We start from the raw sequence: 27,562 nt of genomic DNA on the forward strand, positions 1-27,562 counted from the left end.
TTAGAACAAAGTGATAAGTGAATAGGCAGCATATAACTTAAGACCCAGGAAAGTCTTATTAAATAAGCCTGTCAAAGGCATGAATGGAAAATAGTTTTAGAGTTGAAGAATACAGTATTTTCATTGTTCAGTGGCCTTTGGACTAATGCTCATTCATCTGTAAGTGTGGGAAATTTTGTTCTTTATGTTATCCATTATGGTCTGTGGACAATGATTCATCCTTGCTCTAAGTGCACGGCCCATTCTCTATGTTCAAGCTACTCCAGTAGGTCTGTGACATAGCAGCTTAACAGTGATGAGAGCAAGAGTTATAAAGAGAAGAAGAACTGATCCAAGGGAAGAGGGTGGGAAGAGAAATGCAAAAAACTGAGGAGTGAGCTTGAAAAGACTGGGCCTGAAAGCTAAAGTAAGAAGACCAAAGTTCAAATACCCCTGCCCCCTCCCATCTAACTAGAGAGTAGGAATTTAGCAAGATAATAGCAGTGCCACATTGTAGGGTATTTTGTTTGTTTGTTTTAATTTTTTTAAAAGACAACATGTAACGAAGGTACTAGAGGGTGTGAATGATTAGCCAAAAACAGTTATTCAGATATCAGCTCTTTGAATGTTGCAGATATCAACATTGCTAACTCTACATGGCCAAAATTGACTCATCATTTGTCTCCATGAACTTGTTCCTGTTCCTCTTCAAGTTCATATTCAAATTGGGATTAGCACTATAACCATATCTAGGTAGAAATGTTGGCATTCTCTTAAAGGCTATAAATTCCCATGATCAATAAATTAGCCTTGTTGGATCTGTTTTCAGCATACACTCTGTAATCACCTGCCTTTGTCCATCCTCATCATCACTTGCTGACTCAGACACCATCATCTCTTGCTTGGATGGTTATAAACAGCTACTAAGTATTTCCCCATATTTTTTATTGTTGTTGTTCAGACAGTACTTTTTCATCCCAGGCTTAACATGAACTCATTATCTAAGATGACCACGAACTCCTGATCCTTCTACTTAACCTCCAAAGTGCTGGGAATACTGGCATGTGTCACCATGCCCTGTTTATATCAGTGGTTCTCAACCTTCCTAATGCTGCAACCCCACCCCCACCCCCATCATAAAAATCATTTTCATGGCTACTTTGTAAATGTAATTTTGCTATTATTTTGAATTGTAAATATCTGTGTTATTTGGTAGTCTTAAGGGACTCCTGTGAAAGGGTCATTTGGCCCCCACTGGGAGTCGAGACCCAGAGGTTGAGAGCTACTAGTTTGTATGGTACTCGGGATAACACCCAGGACTTTGTGTGCATGCAAGACAAGTACTGCACCAACTGAGCTGTAGCTGTAGCCCTTGCCCCCATCTTTGGTATATGCTTCTTCAGCCCCTTCTTCATGCTATAGCTGTAAAAAACTTCATGATTCCAGAGATCGAATCTCTTTCCTACTTGCAATTAGAATGGTAGTTTCCCCTTCCCCTTCAGAGTTTATGCTATTCCTCATGACTTAACTTGCCACATCCAATGTTCAGTTGTCCCAAATGCCTTTTGCATCCTTCCCATTGCTGTCTTCTTGCCTACTCTTTGCCTAGCTAAAACTCTCCCAGCTCCTAAACTCAGTAAATGCCCCCTCCCTCCACACTCTGCTATGCTTCACAGTCCATTTTATTGTAACCATTACTCTAGTTCTTTGTTACAGCATAGACATAAGAACTATATATCTCTGGGTCATCAACCCATCTTTTCCTTTCCCCATCCTTCAGCAGCCAGACTAGTACCTTGCTTAACATTTTACATTTAATCTATCCTTAGTATATATTAAATAAATATTTATTTGTCATTTCTTTTTTTTTTTCTATTTTTTTTCCCCGTTGAGGCATTTGGCACTTTTTATTTTATTTTTTTTAATCTATTTTATATAACAAAGTCCAATTAAATGAAAACAAACATTTATACACAATATTTGGGAATTTGGGCATTGTTCTTTCCAAACTACTTCCTGCTGGTAAGGGGCACTGTCATGGGGGATTCAAAGATTCAGAAATCTGGCTGTAGTCTGTAAGGCTGCTTTGTCCAGCTGTTTTGAATGTAGGGTCAGCTCGTACTCTGTTTCAGGCAGTCTGGCGTGATCAAACCACATTAGTCTGGAAGGAATCCACATCTTTTCATTTTCTGTGGAAACAAAAATAGAAATCCTTTTCCCTAGTAACTTGTCCTTCAACTTAAATTTTGGAGTCAAAGCATTTTTTTTTATTTAATTTATTATTTTACATGTCGATCCAAGTTCCCTCTCCCTCCCTCCCTCCCTCCTTCCTTCCCTCCCTTTTACCCTCTCTGCCCTCTCACATGCACTCTAACCACGCTCCCCTCCCAACCCCCCACCCCAATTCCATATGTAGGGGAATGCCATCCAGTTGGGGTCATGTAGATCTGACAGGTCATGTGAAGTAGGGACTAGGGCTTCTCTCCTGTCTCTACATTAAGGCAGTTATCCCTCCATGGGAAATGTGTTCACAAAGTCCTTTTGTGCACCAGGGATACATCCTGGCTCCACTGTCTGAGGTCCCTTAAACTGCTCAGTCCTTCTGGCTGAGACCCTTATTCAGGGGGGACTGAGTCAGTCCCATGCTGGCTTCCCAGCTATCAGTCTGGTGGCCAGTTAGCTCCTCCTTGTTCAGGTAAGCTGTCTCTATGTGTTTCTGCCTCCTGGTCTTGTCCTCTCCCTCTGCATTTGGGTTCTAGTTCGACTCAGTGTTTATGTATGGGTGTTTGACCCTGTTTCCAACAGGCATTAGTTGAGGGCTCCATGGAGAAGTTAGTTGTTGATCTTACTCTCCGGGAAGGGCATTTATGATAGCCTTTCCACGGAAGCTCAAATTGTTAGTTGGGAGCAGTCTTGTAGTTCTCTAGACCTTTCTTTGTGTTCAATTTTATCTTCAAACCATTATTGGCTCCCTCTTTTAAGTTCTCTCTCTCTGTGTCTCTCTCTCCCTCTTTCCTGTCTTCTATTCCTAACCATGCACAATCTTCCTGGTCCCACATGTTTTCCTTTCCTCCCCCTCGTTTTCTCCTACTTCTCTCTCCATTCGCTGCCCCCTCCTTCCCCTGAGCTCTGGGGGACTTGTCCCTTCCCAGTTCTGTGAGGGACTTTATATGAATCTCTTAGAATACACCTTGTATCCTAGTTCCTCTGGTGGTGTGAATTATAGGCTGGTGATCCTTTGATCTAGGTCTAAAATCCACGTATGAGTGAGTACATACTGTGTTCCTCTTTTTGTGACTGGGTTACCTCATTCAGGATGGTTTCTTCAAGTGCCATCCACTTGCCTGCGAATTTCAAGATACCATTATTTTTTTCTGCAGAGTAGTATTCCATTGTGTAGATGTGCCACATCTTCATTAACCATTCTTCAATTGAGGGGCATCTCGGTTGCTTCCAGGTTCTTGCTATTACAAATAGTGCTGCTATGAACATAGTTGAACAGATGTCTTTGTTGCATGGATGTGAATCCTTTGGGTATATGCCTAAGAGGGGGATTGCCTGGTCCTGTGGTAAACTAATTCCCATTTTCCTGAGGAACCGCCATACTGATCTCCAAAATGGCTGTATGAGTTTGCACTCCCACCAGCAGTGGAGGAGTGTTCCCCTTTCTCCACATCCTCTCCGACATAAGTCATCACTGGTGTTTCTAATTTTAGCCATTCTGGCAGGGGTAAGATGGTATCTCAAAGTTGTTTTGATTTTCATTTCCCTGATGGCTAAGGATGTGGAGCATTTTCTTAAGTGTCTTTCAGCCTTTTTGATTTCCTCTATTGAGAATTCTTTCTTCAGTTCTGTACCCCATTTTTAAATAGGGTTATTTGGTGTTTTGTTGACTAGTTTCTTGAGTTCTTTGTATATTTTGGAGATCAGCCCTTTGTCGGATATAGGATTGGTGAAAATCTTTTCCCAGTCTGTGGGCTGCCGTTTGGTCTTGTGCACTGTGTCCTTTGCCTTACAGAAACTTCTAAGTTTGAAGAGGTCCCATTCATTAATTGTTTCTTTCAGTGTCTGTGCCCCTGGAGTTATGTTCAGGAAGCAGTCTCCTATACCAATTTGTTCAAGGGTACCTCCTACTTTCTCTTCTAAGAGGTTCAATGTGGCTGGATTGATGTTGAGGTCTTTGATCCATTTGGACTTGAGTTTTGTGCATGGCGACAGACATGGGTCTATCTGCAGTCTTCTACACACCCTCATCCAATTGTGCCAGCACTATTTGTTGAAGATGCTGTCCTCGCCCCATTGTATAATTTTAGCTGTTTTGTCGAAAATCAGGTGTTCATAGGTGCATGGGTTAATATCAGGATTTTCAATTCAATTCCATTGGTCTACCTGTCTATTTTTATGCCAATACCAGGCTGTTTTCAGAACTATAGCTCTGTAGTAGAGCTTAAAGTCAGGAATGGTGATGCCTCCTAAAATTCTTTTATTGTATAGGGTTGTTTTGGCTATCCTGGGTCTTTTGTTTTTCCATATAAAGTTGATTATTATCCTTTCAAGGTCGGTGAAGAATTGTGGTGGGGGTTTTAATGGGGATTGCATTAAATCTGTAGAGTGCTTTTGGCAAGATTGCCATTTTTACTATGTTTATCCTACCTATCCAAGAGCATGGGAGATCTTTCCATTTTTTGGTATCTTCTTTAATTTCTTTCTTTAGAGTCACAAAGTTCTTATTATATAGGTCTTTTACTTGTTTGGTAAGCGTTACATACACCAAGATACTTTATGTTGCTTGTGGCTATTGTAAAGGGTGATGTTTCTCTGATTTCTTTCTCTGTCTCTTTGTCGTCTGAAAAAGTAGGGCTACTGATTTTTTTTTTTAAGTTTATCTTGTATCCTGCTAGTTTGCTGAAGGTGTTTATCAGCTGTAGGAGTTCCCTGGTAGAGTTTATTGGCTCTCTTATGTAAACTATCATATCATCTGCAAATAGAGACAGTTTGACTTCTTCCTTTCCAATTTGGATGCCCTTGATCTCCTTTTGTTGTCTTATAGCATTAGCTAGAACTTCTAGTACGATATTGAAGAGATATGGAGAGAGAGGACAGCTTTGTCTTGTTCCTGATTTTAGAGGAACTGGCTTAAGTTTCTCTCCATTCAGTTTCATGTTGGCAGTTGGTTTGCTGTATATTGCTCTTATTATGTTTAGGTATGTTTCTGATATACCTGACCTCTCCAAGACCTTTATCATGAAAGGGTGTTGAATGTTGTTGAAGGCTTTTTCAGCATCTAGTGAGATAATCATATGGTTTTTCTTTTTCTGTTTGTTTATATGGTGGATCACGTTGATAGATTTTCGTATGTTAAACCATCCCTGCATTCCAGGGATGAAGCCTACTTGGTCATGGTGGATGATTTCTCTGATGTCTTCTTGAATTCGGTTTGCCAGTATTTTATTGAGCATTTTTGCATCGATGTTCATCAGGGATATTGGTCTGTAGTTTTCTTTCTTAGTTGTGTCTTTGTAAGGTTTGGGTACCAAAGTTATTGTGGCCTCATAAAAAGAGTTTGGCAATGAACCTTCTGTTTCTATCTTGTTTAACAGTTTGAGGAGTAGTGGTATTAGTTCTTCCTTGAATGTCTGGTAGAATTCTGCGCTGACTCCATCTGGCCCTGGCCTTTTTTTGGTTGGAAGGCTTTCGATGACTGCTTCTATTTCATTGCGGGTTATAGGTCTATTTAAGTTGTTTGTTCTTGATTTAATTTTGGTAAGTGATAGTTATCCAGAAACTTGTCCATTTCCTTTGAATTTTCAATTTTTGTGGAATACAGATTTTCAAAGTATGACCTGAAAATTGTCTGGATTTCCTCTGTGTCAGTTGTTATGTTCCCCTTTTTGTTTCTGATTTTGTTAATTTGCATGTTCTCTCTGTGCTTTTTCGTTAATTTGGATAAAGGTTTGTCTATCTTGTTGATTTTCTCAAAAAACCAACTCTTTGTTGCATTGACTTTTTGTATTGTTTTCCTGGTTTCTATTTTGTTGATTTCAGCCCTCAAGTTGATTATTTCCTGGCATCTACTCCTACGGGGTGAATTCGCTTCTCTCTGTTCTAAGGCTTTCAGTTGCGCTGTTAATTCTCTTATGTGACTATCCTCTGTTTTCTTCATATGGGCACTTAGTGCAATGAACTTCCCACGTAGCACTGCTTTCAAGGTGTCCCATAAGTTTGGGTATGTTGTATCCTCATTCTCGTTGAATATTAGAAAGTCCTTAATTTCTTTCTTTATTTCTTCTTTGACCCAGGAGTGGTGCAATTGCACATTGTTCAGTTTCCATGAGTTTGCAGGTTTTCTGCTATTTGTGTTGTTGTTGAATTCCAATTTTAAAGCATGGTGGTCCGATAAGATACAGGGGACTATTCGTATTCTCTTGTATCTGTTGAGGTTTGTTATGTCACCTAGTATGTGGTCGATTTTAGAGAAGGTTCCATGTGGAGCAGAGAAGAAGGTATATTCTTTTGTCTTTGGATGGAATGCTCTATAGATGTCTGTTAACCCTAGTTGAGATATAACTTCTGTTAATTCTTTTGTTTCTTTGTTGAGTTTCTGATTTGTGGTCCTGTCTAGTGTTGAGAGTGGTATATTGAACTCTCCCACTATAAGTGTGTGAGGTTTTATATGAGCTTTGAGTTTTAAAAGTGTTTCTTTTACGAATGTGGGTGACTTTGTATTAGGGGCATAGATGTTCAGAACTGAGACTTTGTGTTGATGGATTTCTCCTGCGATGAATATGAAATGACCGTCTTCATCTCTTTTGACTAATTTTGGTTTGAAGTCTAACTTGTTAGATATTAGGATAGCTACGTCTGCTTGCTTCATATTTCCATTTGATTGGAAAATATTTCCCCAACCCTTTTCTCTGAGGTAATATCTATCTTTGAAGCTTAGATGTGTTTCTTGTATGCAGCAGAAGGATGGATTCTTTCTTTGTATCCATTCTGTTAGCCTGTGTCTTTTTATAGGTGAGTTAAGACCATTAATGTTGAGGGTGAGTAAGGACCATTGATTGTTGACGCTTGTTTGATTTAGGTTTGTTGTTGGCTATGGTATTGTGACTATATTAGTTCTGCTTCACCCTTGGTTTCTGGTGTAGTTGGATTATCTGTTGCCTACATTTTTGTGGGCGTAGTTACTTTCTTTGGGTTGGAGTTTTCCTTCCAATACTTTCTGTAGGACTGGATTTGTAGATACGTATTGGGAAAATCTGGTTTTGTCATTAAATATCTTGTTCTCTCCATCTATAGTGATGGAGAGTTTTGATGGATATAATAGCCTAGGTTGGCATTCATGTTCTCTTAATACTTTTAGAACATCTATCCAGGACCTTCTGGTCTTGAGGGTTTCCATGGAGAAATCAGGTGTAATTTTGATAGGTCTGCCTTTATATGTTACCCTGTCCTTTTTCCTTCGCTGCTCTTAATATTCTTTCTTTATTCTGTATGCTAGGTGTTTTGATTATTATATGTTATTATATATATGTTATTATATATACTTCTTGTACTTTCATGGGCATGTCCTTCTTCAGATTTGGAAAGTTTTCCTCGATGATTTTGTTGAATATGTTTTCGGCACCTTTGAGCTGGGCTTCCTCATCTTCCTCTATGCCTATTATTCTTAGGTTTGGCCTTTTCATGGTGTCCCACATTTCCTGGATGGTTTGTGTTAAGGATTTTTCGGATTTATGATTTTCTTTGGTCGATGAATCTATTTCTTCTAGTTTATCTTCTGCGCCTGAGATTCTCTCTTCCATCTCTTGAATTCTGTTGGTTATGCTTATGTCTGTAGTGGTCTCACGTGGATAGGCAGGTCTCCTTTGTTCAGAGTTGCTCCAAGAAGTCTCCGAAGTAGGGTGGACTGTTGGCTCCACCCTCTGTCCTAGTGCTCAACCAGAGCGGCAGGACCATGGGTAGGGTAGGGCACAGGGTAGGGCTGGGTAGGCTGGCGGTAGGGATGGGTGGGGGTGTATCAGAGCTCCAAGGGTGCTCTTGATGGGGACCGGAGACAGGAGCAGCAGGATCAGGGCTTAGTATTATTTCTTTTACAGAACTCAAGATTAAAGCTTTTTTAATAATGTCACCTTTTTTTTTTTGGTACAGAATTTAGGTACTTACAAAAGTTTGTCTCCATATGAAGGTCATGTATGTATATGTAAAAAAAATATGTTGTGGGTTTTTGGGGGCAAGGTTGCACTTAGGAGACAGAGGAAGGCAGATCTCAATGAGTTTATGGCCAGCATGGTCTAACATAGTGAGTTCCATGACAGTCAGGGATATATAGTGAGTTTCTGGACAGTCAGGGATACATAGTGAGACCCTGTTCTCTATCCCCAAAACAATTACAATGAGAAAAATAACACGTTCAAGTATGTATAGAGATATTGTCTACTGTGAGAAGAGAGAGTCTTTATAAAATATCTTGATTAATCTTTTCTGGGAAGAGAGAATGCCATGGACAAGGCAATCTTTGGAAGTTTAAATGTGACTAATACCATTTCAAACTACTTCTCATTAGATATGACATTTCACCTTATAAATCCTGCTCTTCTGGAACTAGGAGAAATTCTCTGTGTGGTGTTGGTGTGGGGTTGGTATGGTATTGGTGTGAGGCTGGTGTGTTATTATTGTGGTATTGTTGTGGGGTTGGTTTGAGATTGGTGTGGTACTATTGTGGTATTGGTGTGGGGTTGGTGTGGTATTATTGATGTGGGATCAGTGTGGGACTGGCATGGTTTCCAAGCACTTTGTGAAACTTTGTGAAGACTATAACCTGACAGTTTTTCTCAGGTTTGGTGTGAATTTTCAGGAATAAAATTTCATTACTGATAAAGCCATCTATGCACTGCACACTACTCTAAAACAATGATAGTTTTCATTCCATTTCACTTTTTTTGTCTTTAAATGCCACCACTTCCTATCATGTCTACAAACTGGTTTTATACTTCACATTCAGTACTCAATTTAAAAGGCTTCAAGTTTAAGTAAAACTTTGCCTATGTGGCTGGCTATGTAAAAACCTGATTTTCTTTTTTGAAAAGCTCTAAGAGCCTGAAGTGCTCATTTATATCTAAAGCTATTAACTAAAAACTGGCATGAAATTGGCCTTTGCTTATTGCTCTTAAAAGTATGTGCATATGTGCATATAGGGCTCTGGGCCCTTTCTTAGGCTCCTAAAAAGCAAACTGCAAATTGATTTTTTAAAAAAATCATGCCACCAAATAATGATTTTGAATATGCTTCTCTTTTATTTAATTTTAAAGTTAAAGTTTACAGCAATCTCAAACATCACACAGACCTCAGGGAATAACGCTGAGGATGCTTTGCCACCAGGTAGGTTCTTTAGGGTGTCCATTAACTAACTTTGTGTTCTTTCCTGCTGTTGTTTTCAGGTTTTCCAGAGCACTTGTAATAGGAGTACAATGAACCAGCTCTTATGTCTGCTTCCTTGATGCCCTTTCCAGGGATGACAACTGCCTTTGACATCTTCTAAGACCTGGAACTCTATCTGCATGAAAATAGATTGTGCTTTTTAAAATAAATCAATTAAGATTATAAAAGAACCAACCCTAAATACACCCAACAAGACAAGAGGAGCATGCTATGACATTAGGGAGAGCTGTATTTTTGCACAGTGGGATTATAGGTAAACTCTTTCCTTGCTGCCCATTTTAAGACATGACTGCCATTGTTTTTGCAAGGTGGAATCTTTGCTTTTGAAAGGCGTTTGTAGACACAATAAGTCCCATGTGAGTGAAATGTGATTGCAGGTAGATGTGCAGGAAGCAGAGGGACAAGTGGAGACACAGACAGGTTTTCTGCAGAAACAGATTGTAACCCAATAGGCCAGTCCATTTGGCCCATTACAAACCAGACCCTTCACTGTTCACAAATATAGCTCCAAATGTAGTGCAGGTCTTTAGTACAGGGTTATTTCTAACCACTTGTGGAGAACACAACACTTCCCAGACAACTCAAGAATCATTTTAGGTTTTGGCCTGAAAAACTACTTACAGTCGGTCATATACCACTATTTCCAGCTAATTGTTCAGTCTCAACTTTTAAATGTATTAATAAAGCTTACATTAGAGAGAAATTGGGGAAGTGCTACCTAGAATGTCCTAGAAGAGATATGAAATTCTTCTAATGACTGTGGATGGACCCTGTTAAACATAAAAGGCTGACCAGATTTTTCAAAGCTAATTTAAATGAGTGAATCAAACTGAAAAAGGAAAACAAAACAAAACAAAAAACCTAAGTATTTACAGGATTTCTAATTATCTCACAAATTTGTACATATTTAGATGAATTTTGTGTAATTTTTACTTTACTCATAAATCCACTCATTCATAAAATTAATAAATCTTTTTGGGGAATTTTCTATGGAGAGTTATTACCTCAGACATTTGAAGAAAGATAAACAGAGAGAGTTAAGGCCTGCAAGTGGAAGGTGACATGGGTGAGAAATGGTTTTTTTAAAGTAGGGAGTCAGGTTTGCTGATAAGATAGATGTCTTTGTTGTGAGGGGTAAAAGTTGGCTCCGCATAACTTTATGAATCCCCTTCCTGTTGTTTTCATTAAGCCATTCTTTTTATTATCAAGAGTGGCACCCTAGGCACAAACATGGCTGTATAGAATGAATCAAGAGGGATTTTCTTTCTTTCATCCAGAATCAGATGAAGCCCATAGGCTCAATATATGCCCAATGTACATATTCACCCAAATGCCATCCTTTGGTGACATCACTGAATGAATACATCCATGCCCATGAACATTAGTCATTTTTCCCTTGTGCTTTCTGCAGTTGACTAGAAGCCTGATGAAGGCAAGGACAGAATGATATCTTCCTTCATTTAGGTAGCTTTTGTTATTAATTCTTTGCCTGATGCTTGGTAATCACTAGCTAAATAAACAACTCCTGGGAGGGAAATAAACTCTGATTCAACCAGCTCATTAGTCCCTAATGGCCTCGTTTATGCACTCCACTCTCCAAAGTGGTGGCCTCTGTGCTTCTCCGTGTCCTATGATGATCTAGCATCAGAGGCTGGTTCTATGAAGTAAGATGGTATTGCCTCCCAACAGTGACACTTTCTATAACAACTCTGAGTGATAATTGTGATTGTGTCCTCTTTCTGAGATGCTATGAAAGAGTCATGCCCTTAATATTAGATTAAGGGACAATATTGTAACAGCTTACACTATTCATATCTGGGAGAGTCATACAAAGCAAAGGAAGTCCACAATTTTATTTTAACATGGGGTTCTGTTTTCTTGTTTATTTGTTTTTGTTTGGTTTTTTGAAACATGGTTTCTCTGTATAACAGTCTTGGCTGTCCTGGAATTCACTCTGTAGACCATGCTGGCCTTTAACTCACTGAGATCCACTGCCTCTGTCTCCTCAGTGCTGGGATTAAAGGCATGTGCCACCACTGCCCAGCTAACACAGGGTTCTTGCTTCGCGGTCTGAAAGAAGGAATAGCTCAGATCAAATTGTTGAGTCTCTGTTATTTATTAGTAGAGAATAGTAATAGTGCCTCACAGCTTCTTTATGAAGGTCTAATCAATGAAGTCAGTCAGTATCACTAAAGCTTCTAGTGGCAGTTTGACTAAGAATATCTCCATAGGCTCATGTGCTTGAATGCATGATCCCAGTTGTTGGAACTGTTTGGGAAGGATTAGGAGGTGTGGCCTTGTTGGAGGAGGTGTGTCACTGGGGGTTGGCTTTGAGATTTCAAAAGCCCACACCATTCCCAGCTAGCTCACTCTCTGCCTTGGGACTGTGCATCAGGATGTAGACTTGGATACTGCTCCAGCAGCATCCCTGCCTGCCGCCATGATCCTCACCATGATGGTCATAGACTCTATCCCTCTGGAACCCCGAGCCCTAATAAATGTTTTCTTTTCTAAGTTTCTTAGTCACAGTGTCTTTGAACAGCAATAAAAATGTAACTAAGAGACCTCCTTATAGTAATGATGTTACCATCAGTGAGTTTCAGGAAAGTTTAGAAGTTTTGCTTATAGCTGTTGAATGTTCACATGATCAATGAGGTTGATGCTTACAACTACATTTTTATTCCAAAGTGTCTGTCCCTAAATATCTCTGCAATGCCATTAAACTTGAGTAGACCATGTGGCATTCCTGAACGGCTTATTGTGTAAGAATGTGAAGTCTAAGATACTGTTCCCAAAACTGTTTAGCTGCAGAAAGGGATGGTATTTGAGATAGAATATCTCTGTGGTCTCATACCACAGTGCATGCTAAGGGGCATTCCATCCAGTTGTTTAATTCTTATGTCAAATAGGATCATCTGTCAATCATATACATTTCTTATAGAAAATACACTCAGTGTGGCAGTTGGACAGGCTTAGGAAAGATAGGAAAGCAGTGTTTTGTTGTGGTCTAAAACTACCCTGAAATAATCTCCTCTTCTTGGCCATTTAGAGTTTTCTTGAAGTATAATTAGGAGCAGAGGCTACCACGGGGCGAGGGAAGCAGTGGTTGCTACAGCTATGGAGGTGATCTGTCTACCGCTGGAAATATCTACAGATTTTTGACAACGGCTAAATAACCATGGGGTCCAGCAGCCTTGGGAAAGCAGCAACGCTAGATGAACTGCTCAACACATGCATTGAGATGTTTGGTATGATGTTTATATTCCTTTTGTCCATCTTGGTGCTGCTGCTTGCTTCACAGTTCACATGCAAGTTCTTTCTGGAATATGTTTCAGTCTCTGTACTTTGGCATCTGAGGGTAGACCCATCCTGTCTCTCCAGTTTCACCGACCTCTGCTTTTATTTCTCACACTTCAGACAAACTATCTACTTATTTCTGGAACATTCCTTGTATTATTTTCTTCCATAGTTTTCGTCTCTCATTGGAATTCTCTTTAAGATCATCAGTTGTCATTCTGAATAGTCATAATTCCTAATAACCTATCAGAAATGTTGCTTACCTCTCCCTCCCACTTCTCAGTGTATGTTCTCATGCATATGGTACATGCTACAGTGATAATTGCCTTATTTCTTGCCTCATCTCTCTCTCTCTTTCTCTCTCTCTCTCTCTCTCTGTGTGTGTGTGTGTGTGTGTGTGCACGCGTGTGCGTGCGCGCGTGTACACGCGCACATGCTTTGCACAAGCTTCATCTGTATATCTCTTGTATATATTGACATACCCTTTGTATTGCTGTTTGTATATCTATTTTATCATTGAGCATTGGAGTCACAAAGAGACCTTTTAAATTCAATTTAGCAATATAATTTATTTAGTTGATAGGAAACCAGTAGTAAATCAGAGTAGGGCTATTGGATAAAATATAGAATGACTGTGACCAGCAAGGTGGCTCAACTAAAGGCACTGCCAAGCCTGATGATCTGAGTTTGAGTCCCAGAGCTCACATGGTAGAAGGAGAGAGGCAGTTCTTGAAAGCTGTCCTCTGACTTCCACACATGAAGCACCCCTACCCCAATAAATAAATACAAGATGATCATGTACATTTGAATTTCAGATAATCAACATGTTTTTGTATGTCTCAAATATGCCAAGTCCATACTTGTTCTGAAATCACTATTTTCAATTTCAAGTTTACTGGATGTCTGGAATTTATATTTGCTAAATTTATCAATTGCAAAGCAGAAGAATGGTGACACCATCTACATTAGCTTGCAAGAAAATACCAGCAGAAATTGGAGGTAATAAAGATAATTGGCCTTGAGACTGGAGAGATGGCTTGGTGGTTAAGAGAGCATGCTGCTCTTAAAGACAATGGAACTCTGTTCTCAGAACCCATGTAGATGACTCACAACTGCCTGTTACTCCCACTAATGGCTCTGGCTTTATGTGTACACAACCACACATATACACATAATTAAAAATAAATCTTGCTGGACGGTAGTGGCACATGCCTTTAATCCCAACACTCAGGAGACAGAGGCAGGCAGATCTTTGCAAGTCTGAGCCCTGCAAAGTCCTTCGAGTGAGTTCCAGAAAAACCCTGTCTCAAAAACTTAAATAAATAAATATAAATCTTACAAAATATAGCAGGGTTTATGAGACATTGTTGACACTGTATTTTCTCAAGTGATATTAAAGGAAAAAAAGATTAACCCTGCCATCTCTGCCTCTTATTTTATTTTCCACAGATGACAGTGGAGAGTTGAATGACAGCTACTTGCCAAGAATAGTTCTATTGATGCACCGATGGTATTTATCGTCTACTGAACTGGCAGAAAAGCTCCTCTGCATATATCTTTTCAACTGTTGTGTAATGTTTATATTACAAATAAAGTTCTGTATTTAGATGAGTATCTATCTAAAACAAGTAAATTAAGATAAATAAATGGTCTTATTTAGTCAATTATCCAGATGTTTTGAGACTATATGGATGTTAGATGAAGCATCTGGATGATGGCCCAAATAGTTGACTAAATACTGGGTATTTTGGCTGAACTTGAAGATGCTGGCAAGATGTAAGGTAGAACAGGAGTTGTAGGCTGAGGGTTCCCAACTTATCCTAAACATTTACAAAAATTATTTAACACTGATTCAATATTTTTCTTCTGTGGTGACAACAAAGCGTACCTTAGTTTTCACATTTCTGCTTGCTGGTAAGACATGGTGAATGTTCTGGAAGGTTTCTTCCTCCTGTAATTTGTTGATTGATGATAATTTTTTTGGCTTAATTGATTAAAAACAAAGAAAAAAATCTGAATGCACAAGGCTAAAAATTCCTCATAGTTGAAAACCCACTCAGTAATGTGAGCAGGTATTTACTGACTTTGTGTGTATTGTGGTCCTGAAAAACTATGAAAAGTTGCATGCATGATAATTTAAGCAGTCTCACAGATTGAGGAAGTTGATTTCCTAAGGTCTGTTCAACAATCTCTAAGTGTGTTTTTACATCTCCGCCTTATATTAACCCAGGAGCCCCTGGAGAAGTAACAAGACTTGCAGTAAAGGGAGAGCCTGAACTTAGAAAATTGGCCAAAACATTGTTGCCTGCCAAGGCTGCCTGAGCCAAGCAGGGACTGGGCCTGTCCACTTCATATTTCTTCCTTCCATCTTCCTACAACTTTAGGGGATGAGGGGATGTTAGAGAGGTTAGGAAGATGCTCACCCTGAATGGAGTGCCTTAGAAGCGAGAAAGATTCTGCATCCATTGATCCCATTCTTGACCAGTAGAGTGTAGGAAAATGAGGGAGTCAACCACATGATCCATACATTGTCCACAGAGCTCATCCACAAATGACACACTTGCCTTTGTGGGTTTGCCAATGCAGGAAACGTGGATTATGAGAGATATTCAGGCATTTTAGAGCATAGTATGGAATTTCATATGATATAAAAAGTTTCATCCTTGAATTCTTACTATGCCCACTGTGTACCATCACAGTAGAAGTAATTGTTCTAGGAGAACCAGTGGATAGACTTAACAAATAACACAACCTTAGTATAAACATACCTGACATGACAGTTTCAATTACCCATGAGATCTGAGCACTTGTTATATAAAATACCAATCCTAAATATGAATCTTTTTAGTTAAAATGGTGCTTCTGGGTACTATCAGTTTTGAATTATGCATAATTTGCACTATGCCTGTAACCACAGTTTATGGTTGTTGGGTGGCAAGTACTCGGGAAGGTAATTAACTTGCAAGTCACTTCTCCACCAGACCAAAAATATATCCCAGGGCCTTAACAAGTCAAGTTTGACTACACAGTGTCAATGTGCTCACATCCCACATATTTGCCCATTTGACTATCTCTAGGCTGAGTTCACATCAGCCACAATTTTGAAACCCAACCTTTTTTGGGGGGGGTTTGAAACAGGGTTTCCCTGTATTGCTTTGGAGCCCATCCTAGAACTAGCTGGCCTCTAACTCACAGAGATCCACCTGCCTCTGTTTCCTGAGTGCTGGGATTAAAGGGGTGCACCACCATCGCCTAGCAAAACCCAACCATTTTATATTTGGATTTTCAACAAATTTCAGAATGGCTGTGCTTACATATTAGGAATGGTCATGGGTCACTGAAAGAAACTTAAACAATTTAAATGTCATATGTAGCAGATATGAGAAAGGTTAAAGGACTACAATCTATTAAATACACCTGGAATACACAAACTCAGTTCCTAATTACCTGCTTCAGACTCTAGCCAGAATTCACATGTAGGAAGCTAGATGAAGCCTATTTCTAGAATTAGTAGTACTCTTAATGATCATTAATATCATGGCAGAATGTTTATCACACACACACACACACACACACACACACACACACATAAATCTACTACACTTACATAAGATGTAAATAAAGATGGCATACAGTCCAAAAATACACTATTTTAAGTAGACTTTTATTTGACTATAGCATTGGATTAGTTCAGTAATGACTTTTTTTCCCTTGTGGTATTATTGGATCTCCAAAAGTTTCTGAGTTGGGGGCATTTTGCATTTCAATGTTTTGGATTAGAAGTGAGCCTGCAACTCAAATTGCCTGGGATGTGTGTAAATTTTTGAAACAGCATTGCCAAGGCAAGTGCAAAGGAAAACATAGGGCCATTTTCTTTAACTAGTTAGTCTACGTATCAGAATGCCAGTGGAGAAGGCTGTGATGAGTTCCGACTGAAGGTCTGCTATTTCATGAGGTAAGTACACTTACAGATTTAATTGCTCGTAGCTTGGGGTTTTGGAATTGTTAACAATTCCTGTTTTTTTCTAAGCAACCAATGTTTCACCTCACTGCCTTTGTAACCATTAGTTCTTCTCTGTTCCTTATGGACTAGAGATCAGCTAGGAGCTAATGCCGTACAGAGGAAAACTAGCTCCACAGTTCTGGTTGATTCTGTGTTTTTTACTCCCGCACCATATACCTTGCCATGAATTGGCAGTGGTGGGGGCGGGCTCAGCTTTGTACTGTAGTAAGTCAGGAAGGAGTTCAGAGTTGCTGGATCTTGGCTCTTAAGGAAAGATATGTAATGCTAGGGCTATGAGCTAACAACTTGGAACTATGGTACTGGATTCCATGTTAAGTTCAGTTTATAAAATGGTACAATAGTCTCCAAAGAGGTCCAAATGAAATCTCCCAGCTGTCAAAAGTCCTTTATATACTTTTCAGGTACTGGATTCTGAAATTCCCTGCAGAGTTTAATTTGGATCTTGGTTTGATTCGTATGACTGAGGAGTTCCGGGAAGTAGCCAGTAAACTAGGATATGAAAAACACATCAATCTCATGGACATATCCAGCATGTAAGAATGGTGCATGTCTTTTGGTCTCCTTGGGTCCATCGCTTTGGGGAAGGGCTAGTGATGACCCTGCTTGAATGGAATCTATATTGTTTAGAAGGAAGCTAGCTTCTTCTTTGGAGACAGCCTGGCTACAATGAGCACAACTGTAGTAATTAGCACTATCTATCTCTCCAAGCTACAGTTTGTTTGTACCTTTATGGGATTAGTCTATGTTTAAAAAGTTCACTAGGAAGCATATAAAAACATCTGATATAGAATGGATGCTGAGTACTTAGTAATTGTCTCCTATGCTCTAGCTATTCAGATCTCCACAATGATTTTTCCTAGGAGCCCATCAGAAAACAGTCTTGGGTCCCACCTAAGCCTGCCAAGTTAGAATCTATACCTTAATAAGATCCCCTGCGATTCATACACTCATGCAAGCCTGAGAAACTTCACCCCAGTGCTTCAGGGGCTCCCCTGAGGTTACCCAGTGTTGACCACAGTTGTGTCCTGACTGGTTATCATGAGGGACTTAATACTAATTAGACTCTGAGCAGTCTAAGGGATCTCAGACAGTGGAACCAGGATGTATTCCTGGTGCACATAAGGACCTGCAGGCACATCCACCATGGGGGAATACTCCCTTAACCTAGAGACAGGAGAGAAATCCTGGTCCCTACTGCAAATGACTTGACAGATTTAGGTGACTCCTCTTGGATGGCATCACCCTACATGTAGAGTGGGGGGATGGGAGGGGAGGGTAGTTGGGGTGCATGTGGGGGGGGAGAGGAAAAGAGGGAGGGAGGAAAGCAGGGAGGGAGTGGGAACTGGGAACGATATGTAAAATAAAAATTAAAAAAAATACTAATTAGAATCATTTAACTAACTCTGCTCAGGGTGAGCTTTCTCGTGAACCTAAGTATGGCTGTCCATATTACAACTGTATAGTCTATCCCAAGCTAGCCTGGAATTCATTATCTATCCTAGGCTGTCCCTGAGTTTTGTGATGATTTTCCCATGGCTTGCTTAGTGCTAGGATTATAGGTGTATATCAAATGCACATACTTTTTGTCTTAAGTCTTCTCTTTGCCTAGAATACTTCTTCAAGACTAATTGATAATGAATGACCCAGGAATTATCAGGGAGGCTTGTTTACAATGTCTGTCATCCAGATTCATTCCTAGTAAATCAGAGTCTCTGGAAGTGAGACCTAGGCCTCTGTCTTCATGAGTTTTTCAGTTAATCCATGTGACACAACTGTGATAAACCCCCGTGGTTGTTTCCAGGTGTCATGAATCACCTCCTATATGCCATTAAACTTTTGAATTGACAGGCCTCACCCTCATCTCTTCTTTATAGTTCAGATCTTTCTTGGTCACAAGGACTACCAAGTAAGAGATTCAGGACTGACCACACCTAGCCTGCCTAGAAGAAAAAAAAAAAAAAAACTCAAAGTCTGGGTTCTGTTGACAATGGGTAGGTGATTTTCTCTTCCAATATGGAGGACAGGGCATGCATTTCATAGAAGCTCCTGGTGGTAGGCCAAGAGTTACAGTCAGTAGGTTAATATCTTTCACTGAGTGAAATGGGTGTTGGGCACGTTGACCAGACTCTCTCTTCTTTCACAGTCCTTCTTATGACTGGATGAGGAGAGTGACACAGAGGAAAAAAGCATCGAAAAAGGGGAAGGCTTGTCTCTTGTTTGACCATCTGGAGCCCATTGAGTTGGCTGAGCACCTCACTTTTCTGGAGCATAAATCTTTTAGAAGGATCTCAGTAAGAACTTGACAGTTATTCTTCCAAGGGTAACATGCGACGTGCCAACTTTCCCAAGAGCTGCATGTTCATACTTCCAAGTGTTGGCAGCCTCTGCTGCTGGGCTCTATTGGAAATGTGCCTTTGATTCACAGGAACAATCCCTTTTAACCAAATATAAATATTATCCTGTCTTTAGTTTATGGCTCAGGAGCTATATTTCTGTCGCTATGTTCAATGTCTCCTTTCATAGAATGAAAGCACATTTTTTCTAAACATTCAGCAGAAATTTAGTCATTCAAGGTTTACTTAGTTCAGATGAATGGTTTTTGCTGGAACTTTTATTTGTAGCATGGGGGCATGGGGTGGGAAACTTATTGTGGTATCTATACAAATGTCTAACTATGGACATAGGTTGAGAATTAAGGATTGTAGGCATTGAAGAGCTCTCAACATTAGCTGGCCTCTTTCCTGGAGGCAGAGGTCCCTGCATTAGACTTTCCTCCCTACACATATTGATGGACCCTCATTCCTTTCCTATGTTCCATCTCCCTTCCCTTTCTCCTTCCTTCCTCACTGGCAGTCTCTTCAAGATGCATCTTTGTTACTACCCACTTCTTTATAGTGGTTCCATCAGTTGTTTAGTTTTGTGTCTCTCGCGAGCTCAGGGGAAGGCATTCCCCTTCTAAACCTGAAATAAATCCCCCATTGCTGGCAAACAAGATGATTTGTCTAGAAGCACAGATTTCTTCCTTTCTCTTCCTTCCTTCCTTCCTTCCTTCATCCTTTCCTTCTTTTCTTCTTTTCTTCCTTTCTTTAAAAAAAAAAAAAAAAAAAAAACTTTGAGTATCCCTGGGGATCGAACCCAGGTCCTTGTGCGTGCTGCACAAATGTTCTAGAAGCTGCATCCTTACCTTAGCAGCAGAAATTTCTGAAAGACTGAGGCATTCGCCTAGCAAATCCTGTTTGTAGAGAACCATCAAGATGCTTCTCATACAGGCCAAGGAAGGCAAGTCTCTGAACTTTGTATAGCTTATATGTGACAGTGTCTCTCCTCACAGTCTGAAAATACATCTAGATTGCTAAAGAGCATCTTTACCATTTTTTCCTATCTTTTTTTTTCTTGAAATACTAAAATCTTGTTCTTATTTGAGAATATTATATTCCATTCATTTCCTGTTCTCTAGTGTGTGCCATTGTATCGTAAATGTGTTTATTCTTTGGTGTCACTGGTAGAACTAAAAATGGAAAACCTTAGTTCTTTGCTGGGGTGAAATCAATCTTTCTGTTTTAATATTCCCAGGATAATGGCCTAGGTGGAGCTTCAAGGTTTGGGAAGTTTGGAATTCTCAAGAATGTAACTTTGAATGTTGCCCCTTCTTCCCCCTCCTCTGAAGCGTTGTGATTTGTATGTTTGTGGGGTGAGTTATGAAATGTAGTAAAATACCTCATTTAAAGGCACAGAGATTTCAAGATGGAATCCTTTATTAATGAGGAATGGAAGAAATCACCATGTTGTTACAAAAGGCTAGCTCACCCCTTATCCATATGTCTAATCATTTTGTGAAAGGCCCGTAGTAGTTTAGAATCTGAGTCTTCCTTTTCCAGTTCACAGATTATCAGAGTTATGTCATCCATGGCTGCCTGGAGAATAACCCAACTCTGGAAAGATCTATTGCTTTATTTAATGGAATCTCTAAGTGGGTCCAGTTGATGGTTCTCAGCAAACCAAGTCCTCAGCAAAGGGCAGAAGTAATCACAAAGTTCATCAATGTAGCGCAGGTTTGTCTCATACTCAGATCCAGGTTTGGGGAGTCTGTGTGTTAATTTTATTGGGAAAAGTCACTGAGAACTTTGGTGCTAACAATAGAAGAGCACTAGATGGTTCAACCACTCATACAGGTTTAATGGATAATCCATACTCTTCTCCCATAACAAGGTTGCTTTTAAATGGCAGTGCTTTAGAACTATTTGTGTTCTATGAAATATGATCTTTCTTTTTTAGCGGATTCAATTTTCATTTCATTTCAAACTGATATATCCCCCACCCCCACGCTCCAGATTCTTGTTATTAGCATTGTCCTTGTATTCGCCTGCATTTGGGAAATTCAGAATACCCTTGAAAAATCCCTACCAAGTACCAGTGTTAACATTTTTTTTCCCTCATTGCAGAAACTCCTTCAACTAAAAAATTTTAACACCTTGATGGCAGTGGTTGGAGGGCTTAGTCATAGCTCCATTTCCCGACTCAAAGAGACCCATTCTCATCTCTCTTCAGAAGTTACAAAGGTATGGTGAACTTTGATCTAAATTCTAAGCAGCATAGATTTTTGTAATGTACTCTGACCCTGACAAGTGTTACATGGAAGGGCAACCTTTTTCTCTTAAATCAATGCAAAGTTACACATAGGGAACTAAATAGGAAGAGAATAGCCCAATTGGCAGAGTCAACACAGAAGACCAGATGGCTGCTGGTGAGGTGACTCAGTAGGTGAGGATGCTTGCTACCAATGCTGGTGACCTGGATTTAATCCCTGGAACCCACTTGGTGGAAGGAAAAGAACTTATTCCCAACAGTCTCCTCTGATCTGTATACATAAGCTGAGCCATGCATACCTACTCTCCAATAAATAAATAAATACAAAAAGAAAAAGTCCTACCCAAAGATTGTAAATGTCACCCAGTACTTATTTGGTACTTTTTCTGTGATCAACACTCTGATAAATGGGGAAGATGCCAGATGAGTAAGATAAATACCCAATCGCTCACTTCTCAAGTCATAACACTGTTGCACATGGGAGATACAAACAAAAGGGAAGTTGGAGGTCTTACATAGAAATATTCAGACTCAAAAGCATGGACCTTTAAAAACCAGTTCACAAATGGATATTCTGTACTATATTTATTTACAGACCATAGTGTATAACTATTTCACTTACTGAGCAGAAAGGAACATTTTCTCTTAGACTTATACTTGGCTGTAGTTGTAGGAGGGTATGTTCTGTTTTAACCCTAAGGAAGATGAAGATTAAGAAAATCTAAGTTGGTTAAACAATAAAGCAGTCAATTGTCTGACAGTTCTGGCAGTCCAGTGTCTGGATGGACTCCAAGTGTGACTTTATCAGACTCTGGCTCAGTTCCTGCACATTCTTCCCAGATTCTAGGATTTGTACCATGTTTTCTTCATTTTTTTGTTTTTTGTTCATTTGCTTGATTAGCCTGGTTTCCCTCCTGGTTGAACTTTGGGAAGCATCAGGAAAGATCTTGTAAATGCTGCTTTTTGTCCCAACTGTCTAGTCTCAAATAAACTTATTCCAAAAACTTATATTAATAGAAAAATGCTCAGCCAATAGCTCAGGCTTATTACTTACTAGCTCTTACAACTTACGTCATTTCCATGTGCTGACCAGAGGCGCATAGACTTTACCTCTATCCCATTTTGTATGTCCGACTCCATCATCTGGCTGGTGATTCCTCTGACTCTACCCTTCTTCATCCCATCATTTGCAGTTTAGCTTTCCTGCCTTTTTCCTGCCTTGCTATAGGCCAGTCAGCTTTATTATTATCCAATGAAAGCAATGCATACTCACAGCATACAGAAGGATTATCTCACAGCAAGATTTACTCTTATACATGAAAGATTTCTCATTTTAACTCTCTTCTCATTAGCTAATGACCTGCTTTCTAGGCATGCTTGACCATCTCAAGTCATACAATGGTCATCCTGTACCAATAAGAATTGTCAGAGAAATATGGTCTACTTATAGGCTTAACCCTCAATTCCTAAACTGTTTGGGAACAAAAGGGGTGGGATTCCTATGATGGAACAGATGATGACTAGAGCAGAACCCATCCTACATCCTGGGGTTAGAGGTAGAAATAGCTCATCTGAGCATGTGCAAAGCTTTTGGAAAAGGAAAGTTAATGAGAAGGGATTTATTAGAAAGTCTAGTTGTTATTCACTAACCAGTAGAAATTATCTATATAAACATGGGTGAATATTTCAGAGGAGCACCACTAGCTGGCCTCATATATACATAAATAACACGCGCATACACACACACACACACACACACACACACACACACACACACACACACCTAAACTCTTCTTTCTCACAGGAAAAGAAACTGAAAGCCAAACAAGTGAGAAGCCATGTTCACATTCACCCCTTTAGTTAATGTGGAGCCTAAAACTCCAGCTTTTCCTGCCCTTGCCTTGTCCCAGGTTAACTTTCAAGTGACATTTGCAATGCTGCTTCTTTGGAAACACAAGGGCATTGCATGCTTGCTTTTATGAACTGCCATTTCTCCTTACTCTCCAAATCCTAAGCATATGCAATGCCATTTAGCAGCTCACAGGTAGGCAGAGGAGCAGGCTGTGAGAGCCTGATCCAATACACTTTTTTCCTTATCTTCCTATTGGTTGACAATTTTCCCACATCAATGTTGGTGCAGCCAATCCTCTTACCCATAGCTGAGGAATTCCAAGCCACATATTCCAGAATCTGCAAGTGGACAGGAGAGAAAGCTGTTGGTTGACAATTCTACTTTTCCGTCTCTTCCCAGAACTGGAACGAAATGACAGAGTTGGTCTCCTCCAACGGCAATTATTGCAATTACCGAAAGGCCTTCGCTGACTGTGATGGCTTCAAAATCCCCATCCTGGGCGTGCACTTGAAAGACTTGATAGCAGTCCATGTCATTTTCCCAGACTGGATGGAAGAGAACAAAGTGAACATTGTGAAAATGCACCAGCTCTCTGTTACCCTGAGTGAACTGGTCTCCCTGCAGAACGCCTCTCACCACTTGGAACCTAACATGGATTTGATCAACCTGCTCACTGTGAGTCGCTAGGGCCAAACATGTGCTCAACAGCACTTCTGTTCCTTAATTTCTAGTGCCATGGAAAGCTGTGTTGCAACAATTCACTTTTGGTGAAAAATAATTTAGGAGTTAGAACATGATAATGAATCTCAAAGAATGAGAAAAATGAAAACTTAGACCCATTTGGAGTGTGACTTGAGACTAAGAACTTGGGGCAACACATTTTTCTTCTTTGGGATAAACCTGGTTTCTGTCCACATGAAGGCCTTCTGTAGGTTTTTCCTCCCTAAGAGCCAGTGTAGCCCTTTGCTCTCCCTCAGGACACTTGCCCATCTGATCAGCTCGTTCCTTATGTCCTCAAGTCCTCTGCTTCACTTTCGATGGGGAATTCAAAGACTCCATCTTTATTCTAATTTAAAAGTTTTTATTTTATTATATGCACATGTATACATGGTGTATGTGTGTGTGGGAGGGAGGGAGAGAGACAGAGAGAGACAGGGTGGGGGGAACACACTACAGCACACATGTGGGACTCAGAGGACAGAAACTTCGTACAGTTTGCTTTCTCTTTCCAAGTTTGTTCAAGGAGTAACTTCATCCACTGAGCTATCTTGCTGGTCCCTTCTTGCTTTTTTGTTTGTTTGTTTTTGTTTGGTTTTCAAGGTTTTTTTTGTTGTTGTTTGTTTGCTTGTTTTAGACTTGGGTCTTGTAATTTAGCTCAGGCTAATTTTGAACCTGTGGTCTCCCTGGCCTCAGTCCCTGTGGGACATTATGGGCTGCTTTTAAAAACTGTCTTTCTAGAGTGATCTTTGTTCTCTTCCAATGCAGCAATAAATCTTTTGTGTTCACTTTTGAACTCTACATTTTCATTTCACCCTTGTACTTTACATACTTTTCTTTGACTGTAGAAGGCATTGCTCTGCATTAGATCAATTCTTTCAGTTCATGTGGTTTTTTAAATTTTATTTTATTTTATTTTTTGTCTATATGCCCAGCAGCTCTCACAGTATCTGGCACCCAGAAGACAAAGTGAAGTAGTGAGTGTCAGGTACTCTAATTATTGTTATTTATTTTGGCCCTTGTGATAGATTGTTTAAATGGCCTTCAGGTCCAGAGCTTTTTAGATAGAACAGGTGTATAGATGGAGACATCTTCCATTGGGTTTTGTTTCTTCTTAAGGAGGAAGAAACACAAAAACATTCACTTCTTTTTGCTTAAATGAGGAAGGCACAACTTTCTTATTTGGCTTCACAAAAGCTTAGCATCTGAAACTTGGCTGCCATGGTAAATTGGTGTTTTCTTTTTATGTTTATGGAAAATGAAAGCAATAACTCCTCTAAAGCTCCAATGGCTGCATTGGAGTAGGAGCCTGGCTCCCAGACTTTATAGACACTCTTCCTAGAGGAAGTGTTATTAAATGACACATCCCTAAGAAGAATCATAATGTCAACTGTACTCAATATGATGTTGAAGTGGTCAACACACAGATCTCTTGGATGTGTGTGAAAAACAATAACCAAAAAGTCATCTCTAATGGGGAACCTCCTCACAATAATTCAAGCACCTGCACTGATTAATCGTTTGCCATGTAAATATGTTTCCATGAATCAGTGCTCAGAGTTGTAACCACAGCCAGGCAACCAACCACAGGACAGACAGGTGATGTCTGAAGATAAGTGTCACTGTGGGCCCTCAGTTTCAAGTGTCTGCATCTAAGCTCTATTCTTAACCTTGAGTATAACTTTATAAGGCAGGTGCCTACATTTGGACAATATTTCAAGCACCTAAAATGTGATGATAATGTAGGGAAATTAGTTTGAATTTTAAGTACACCAACCAAGGAAAGATCCCTCCATGGTAGAGTACTTGTATAGACCTTGGCTCTATACAAAACAAAGCCTAAATGCACCAAGCAACATTATATAAAAAAGAAGTGTTTAGGAAAATTCTAAATATTTCTTTAATGAAAGTTCAATGGTCAAATGAAAAACCTGAATTTAAAAAATAAAAGCTAAGAAACACTCCTTTTGTTTGGAAAAACAAAAGAAAAGAAACATGCAGAATATGCCCACTCTTTCTTTTAGGAACACTGAGGGAACATACAGAAGCTACTTTGAACCATATTTAAGGGCAGGGTCTCATAACCCAGGGTGACTGCAAAAGTCCTAGGTGAAAAGTCTTGATCTTAGCCTTGCCCCTGTGCTAATCAGTTCTAACTTTCATAATATTCTGTGCTCATTTATGAGATCTAAATTTCTATGAATCTATGAATCAGAATGGCATGACATGAAAATAATGAAACATCTGTTGTATTGGCACATGGGACATGTCCCCAGGACAGCACAGGCCTGAAGAGGAGTCATGACACCTAAGCCAGTTTTGACTTAGATCTAATATCTTTCTTCTCTCCCCACAATCAAGTAAGTTATTATGAAGTCCATACATGTTTGGATTAGAACCACATGACTGCAGCTGTCTGAGGCATGGGAGCAAGTCCATGAGCATAGCTTTTAAGAAGTGATTCATTTTTCTCCAAGTTAAGTTTTTGCCCAAAGTGACTGTGTTCTTTAGTGACCAGCATATGCTTCAGACACCTGTAGACAGACAGTGAAAGCTCAAGTTAATGATCAGTTATTAAACACCTATTCTGTGCATCAGGCTATCTACCTATGCTGGAATTTTCCATGACCACTGATTCATATGACACTCCCCATGGGTCTCCATGTATTCTCACAGGGGCCCTGTAATCAATCCTGGGGGAAAGTGAAAAATATCACACCCCCTCTGTACCTTTCTTTCTCAGAAATGAAAGAACTGAGGTTTATCAATACCCCCAAAGCCTTAAAGTGGGTAACTTCTGAATACCAGGGTGAGGAACTTTCTTCCTTGGGTAATGTATTAGTCAGCTTTTCATCACTATAACAAATACCCAGCATAAATCAATTAATGAAAAGTAAACCTTGTTTTGCCACAATCTAAGTTCTGTGGCGAGGCTGTACCTCAGTGGGGTAACACATAGCCAAACAAGATCACTTACGGTTGTAAAGTGGAGAGAGAGGAGGGCATGGCTGAGGTCCCACAATTCCCTTGGAGGCATGCTCTTATGACTTGAAGACCTTTCACTGAGCTTCACCTCTTAATGTCCACTGCATCACAATCGTGCCATGGAATAAGCTTTTAACGTATGGGCCTTCGAAGGGGCTTTTAAGATGTAAATTAATAGTCCATGATTGACCTTGGATGGATATCTGCTCTCAACTGTGCACATTTTACTCACATATAGTTCATTTTGTGTCACTAAAAATTTAAACAATACTTCCCCCAGCCCTTTTCACTGTTTATTTAGAGAATAACATTCATGAGGCAAACACCATGTCACTTTCACTTGGGTGTCCTTTATCCCTTGAACGGCATGGGTGGGTGAACATAGCAGTAGACTGTGAGGATTTAGGCAGTTCTCTCTTTCAGAGTAAATCTGGAGAAGGCATCTCCCCTTGAGTCCCAAGTCATATAGGGAGGAGCTCTAAAAGCTGATGCCTCTGTTTCATGATATATGAAACAGACAAATTCTTTTCATGGTATTTTTAGCCCCATCGGTTGCTTTTGCCATTTTGAGCACATGCAAATATCTGGAAAGCCCCTGTGTTTTTACAGTCTCAGTTAAAAAAAAAAAAAAAGAAAAGAAAAGAAATTTAAAAAGAGAGAAGAAGGAAGAGGAGAAAAAA

At 39.8% G+C, this 27,562-nt stretch overlaps 1 protein-coding gene across 1 annotated transcript in view; it reads left to right on the plus strand.

Annotated features, from left to right (window-relative positions):
- Nucleotides 1-27,562, plus strand: part of Rasgrp3 (RAS guanyl releasing protein 3) — a 72,121-nt gene that overhangs the window by 21,026 nt on the left and 23,533 nt on the right. The window contains exons 2-10 of the mRNA XM_051181874.1: nucleotides 9,420-9,673; nucleotides 12,470-12,668; nucleotides 14,167-14,269; nucleotides 16,610-16,672; nucleotides 17,143-17,274; nucleotides 18,885-19,032; nucleotides 20,620-20,793; nucleotides 21,184-21,300; nucleotides 23,580-23,855. Of these exons, the coding sequence (XP_051037831.1) occupies nucleotides 12,599-12,668; nucleotides 14,167-14,269; nucleotides 16,610-16,672; nucleotides 17,143-17,274; nucleotides 18,885-19,032; nucleotides 20,620-20,793; nucleotides 21,184-21,300; nucleotides 23,580-23,855 (1,083 nt within the window). The 5' untranslated portion in view covers nucleotides 9,420-9,673; nucleotides 12,470-12,598. The remainder of the gene's footprint in view (nucleotides 1-9,419; nucleotides 9,674-12,469; nucleotides 12,669-14,166; nucleotides 14,270-16,609; nucleotides 16,673-17,142; nucleotides 17,275-18,884; nucleotides 19,033-20,619; nucleotides 20,794-21,183; nucleotides 21,301-23,579; nucleotides 23,856-27,562) is intronic.

Source organism: Phodopus roborovskii, unplaced genomic scaffold, assembly GCF_943737965.1.
Source record: "Phodopus roborovskii unplaced genomic scaffold, PHOROB, whole genome shotgun sequence".
NCBI lineage: Eukaryota > Metazoa > Chordata > Mammalia > Rodentia > Cricetidae > Phodopus > Phodopus roborovskii.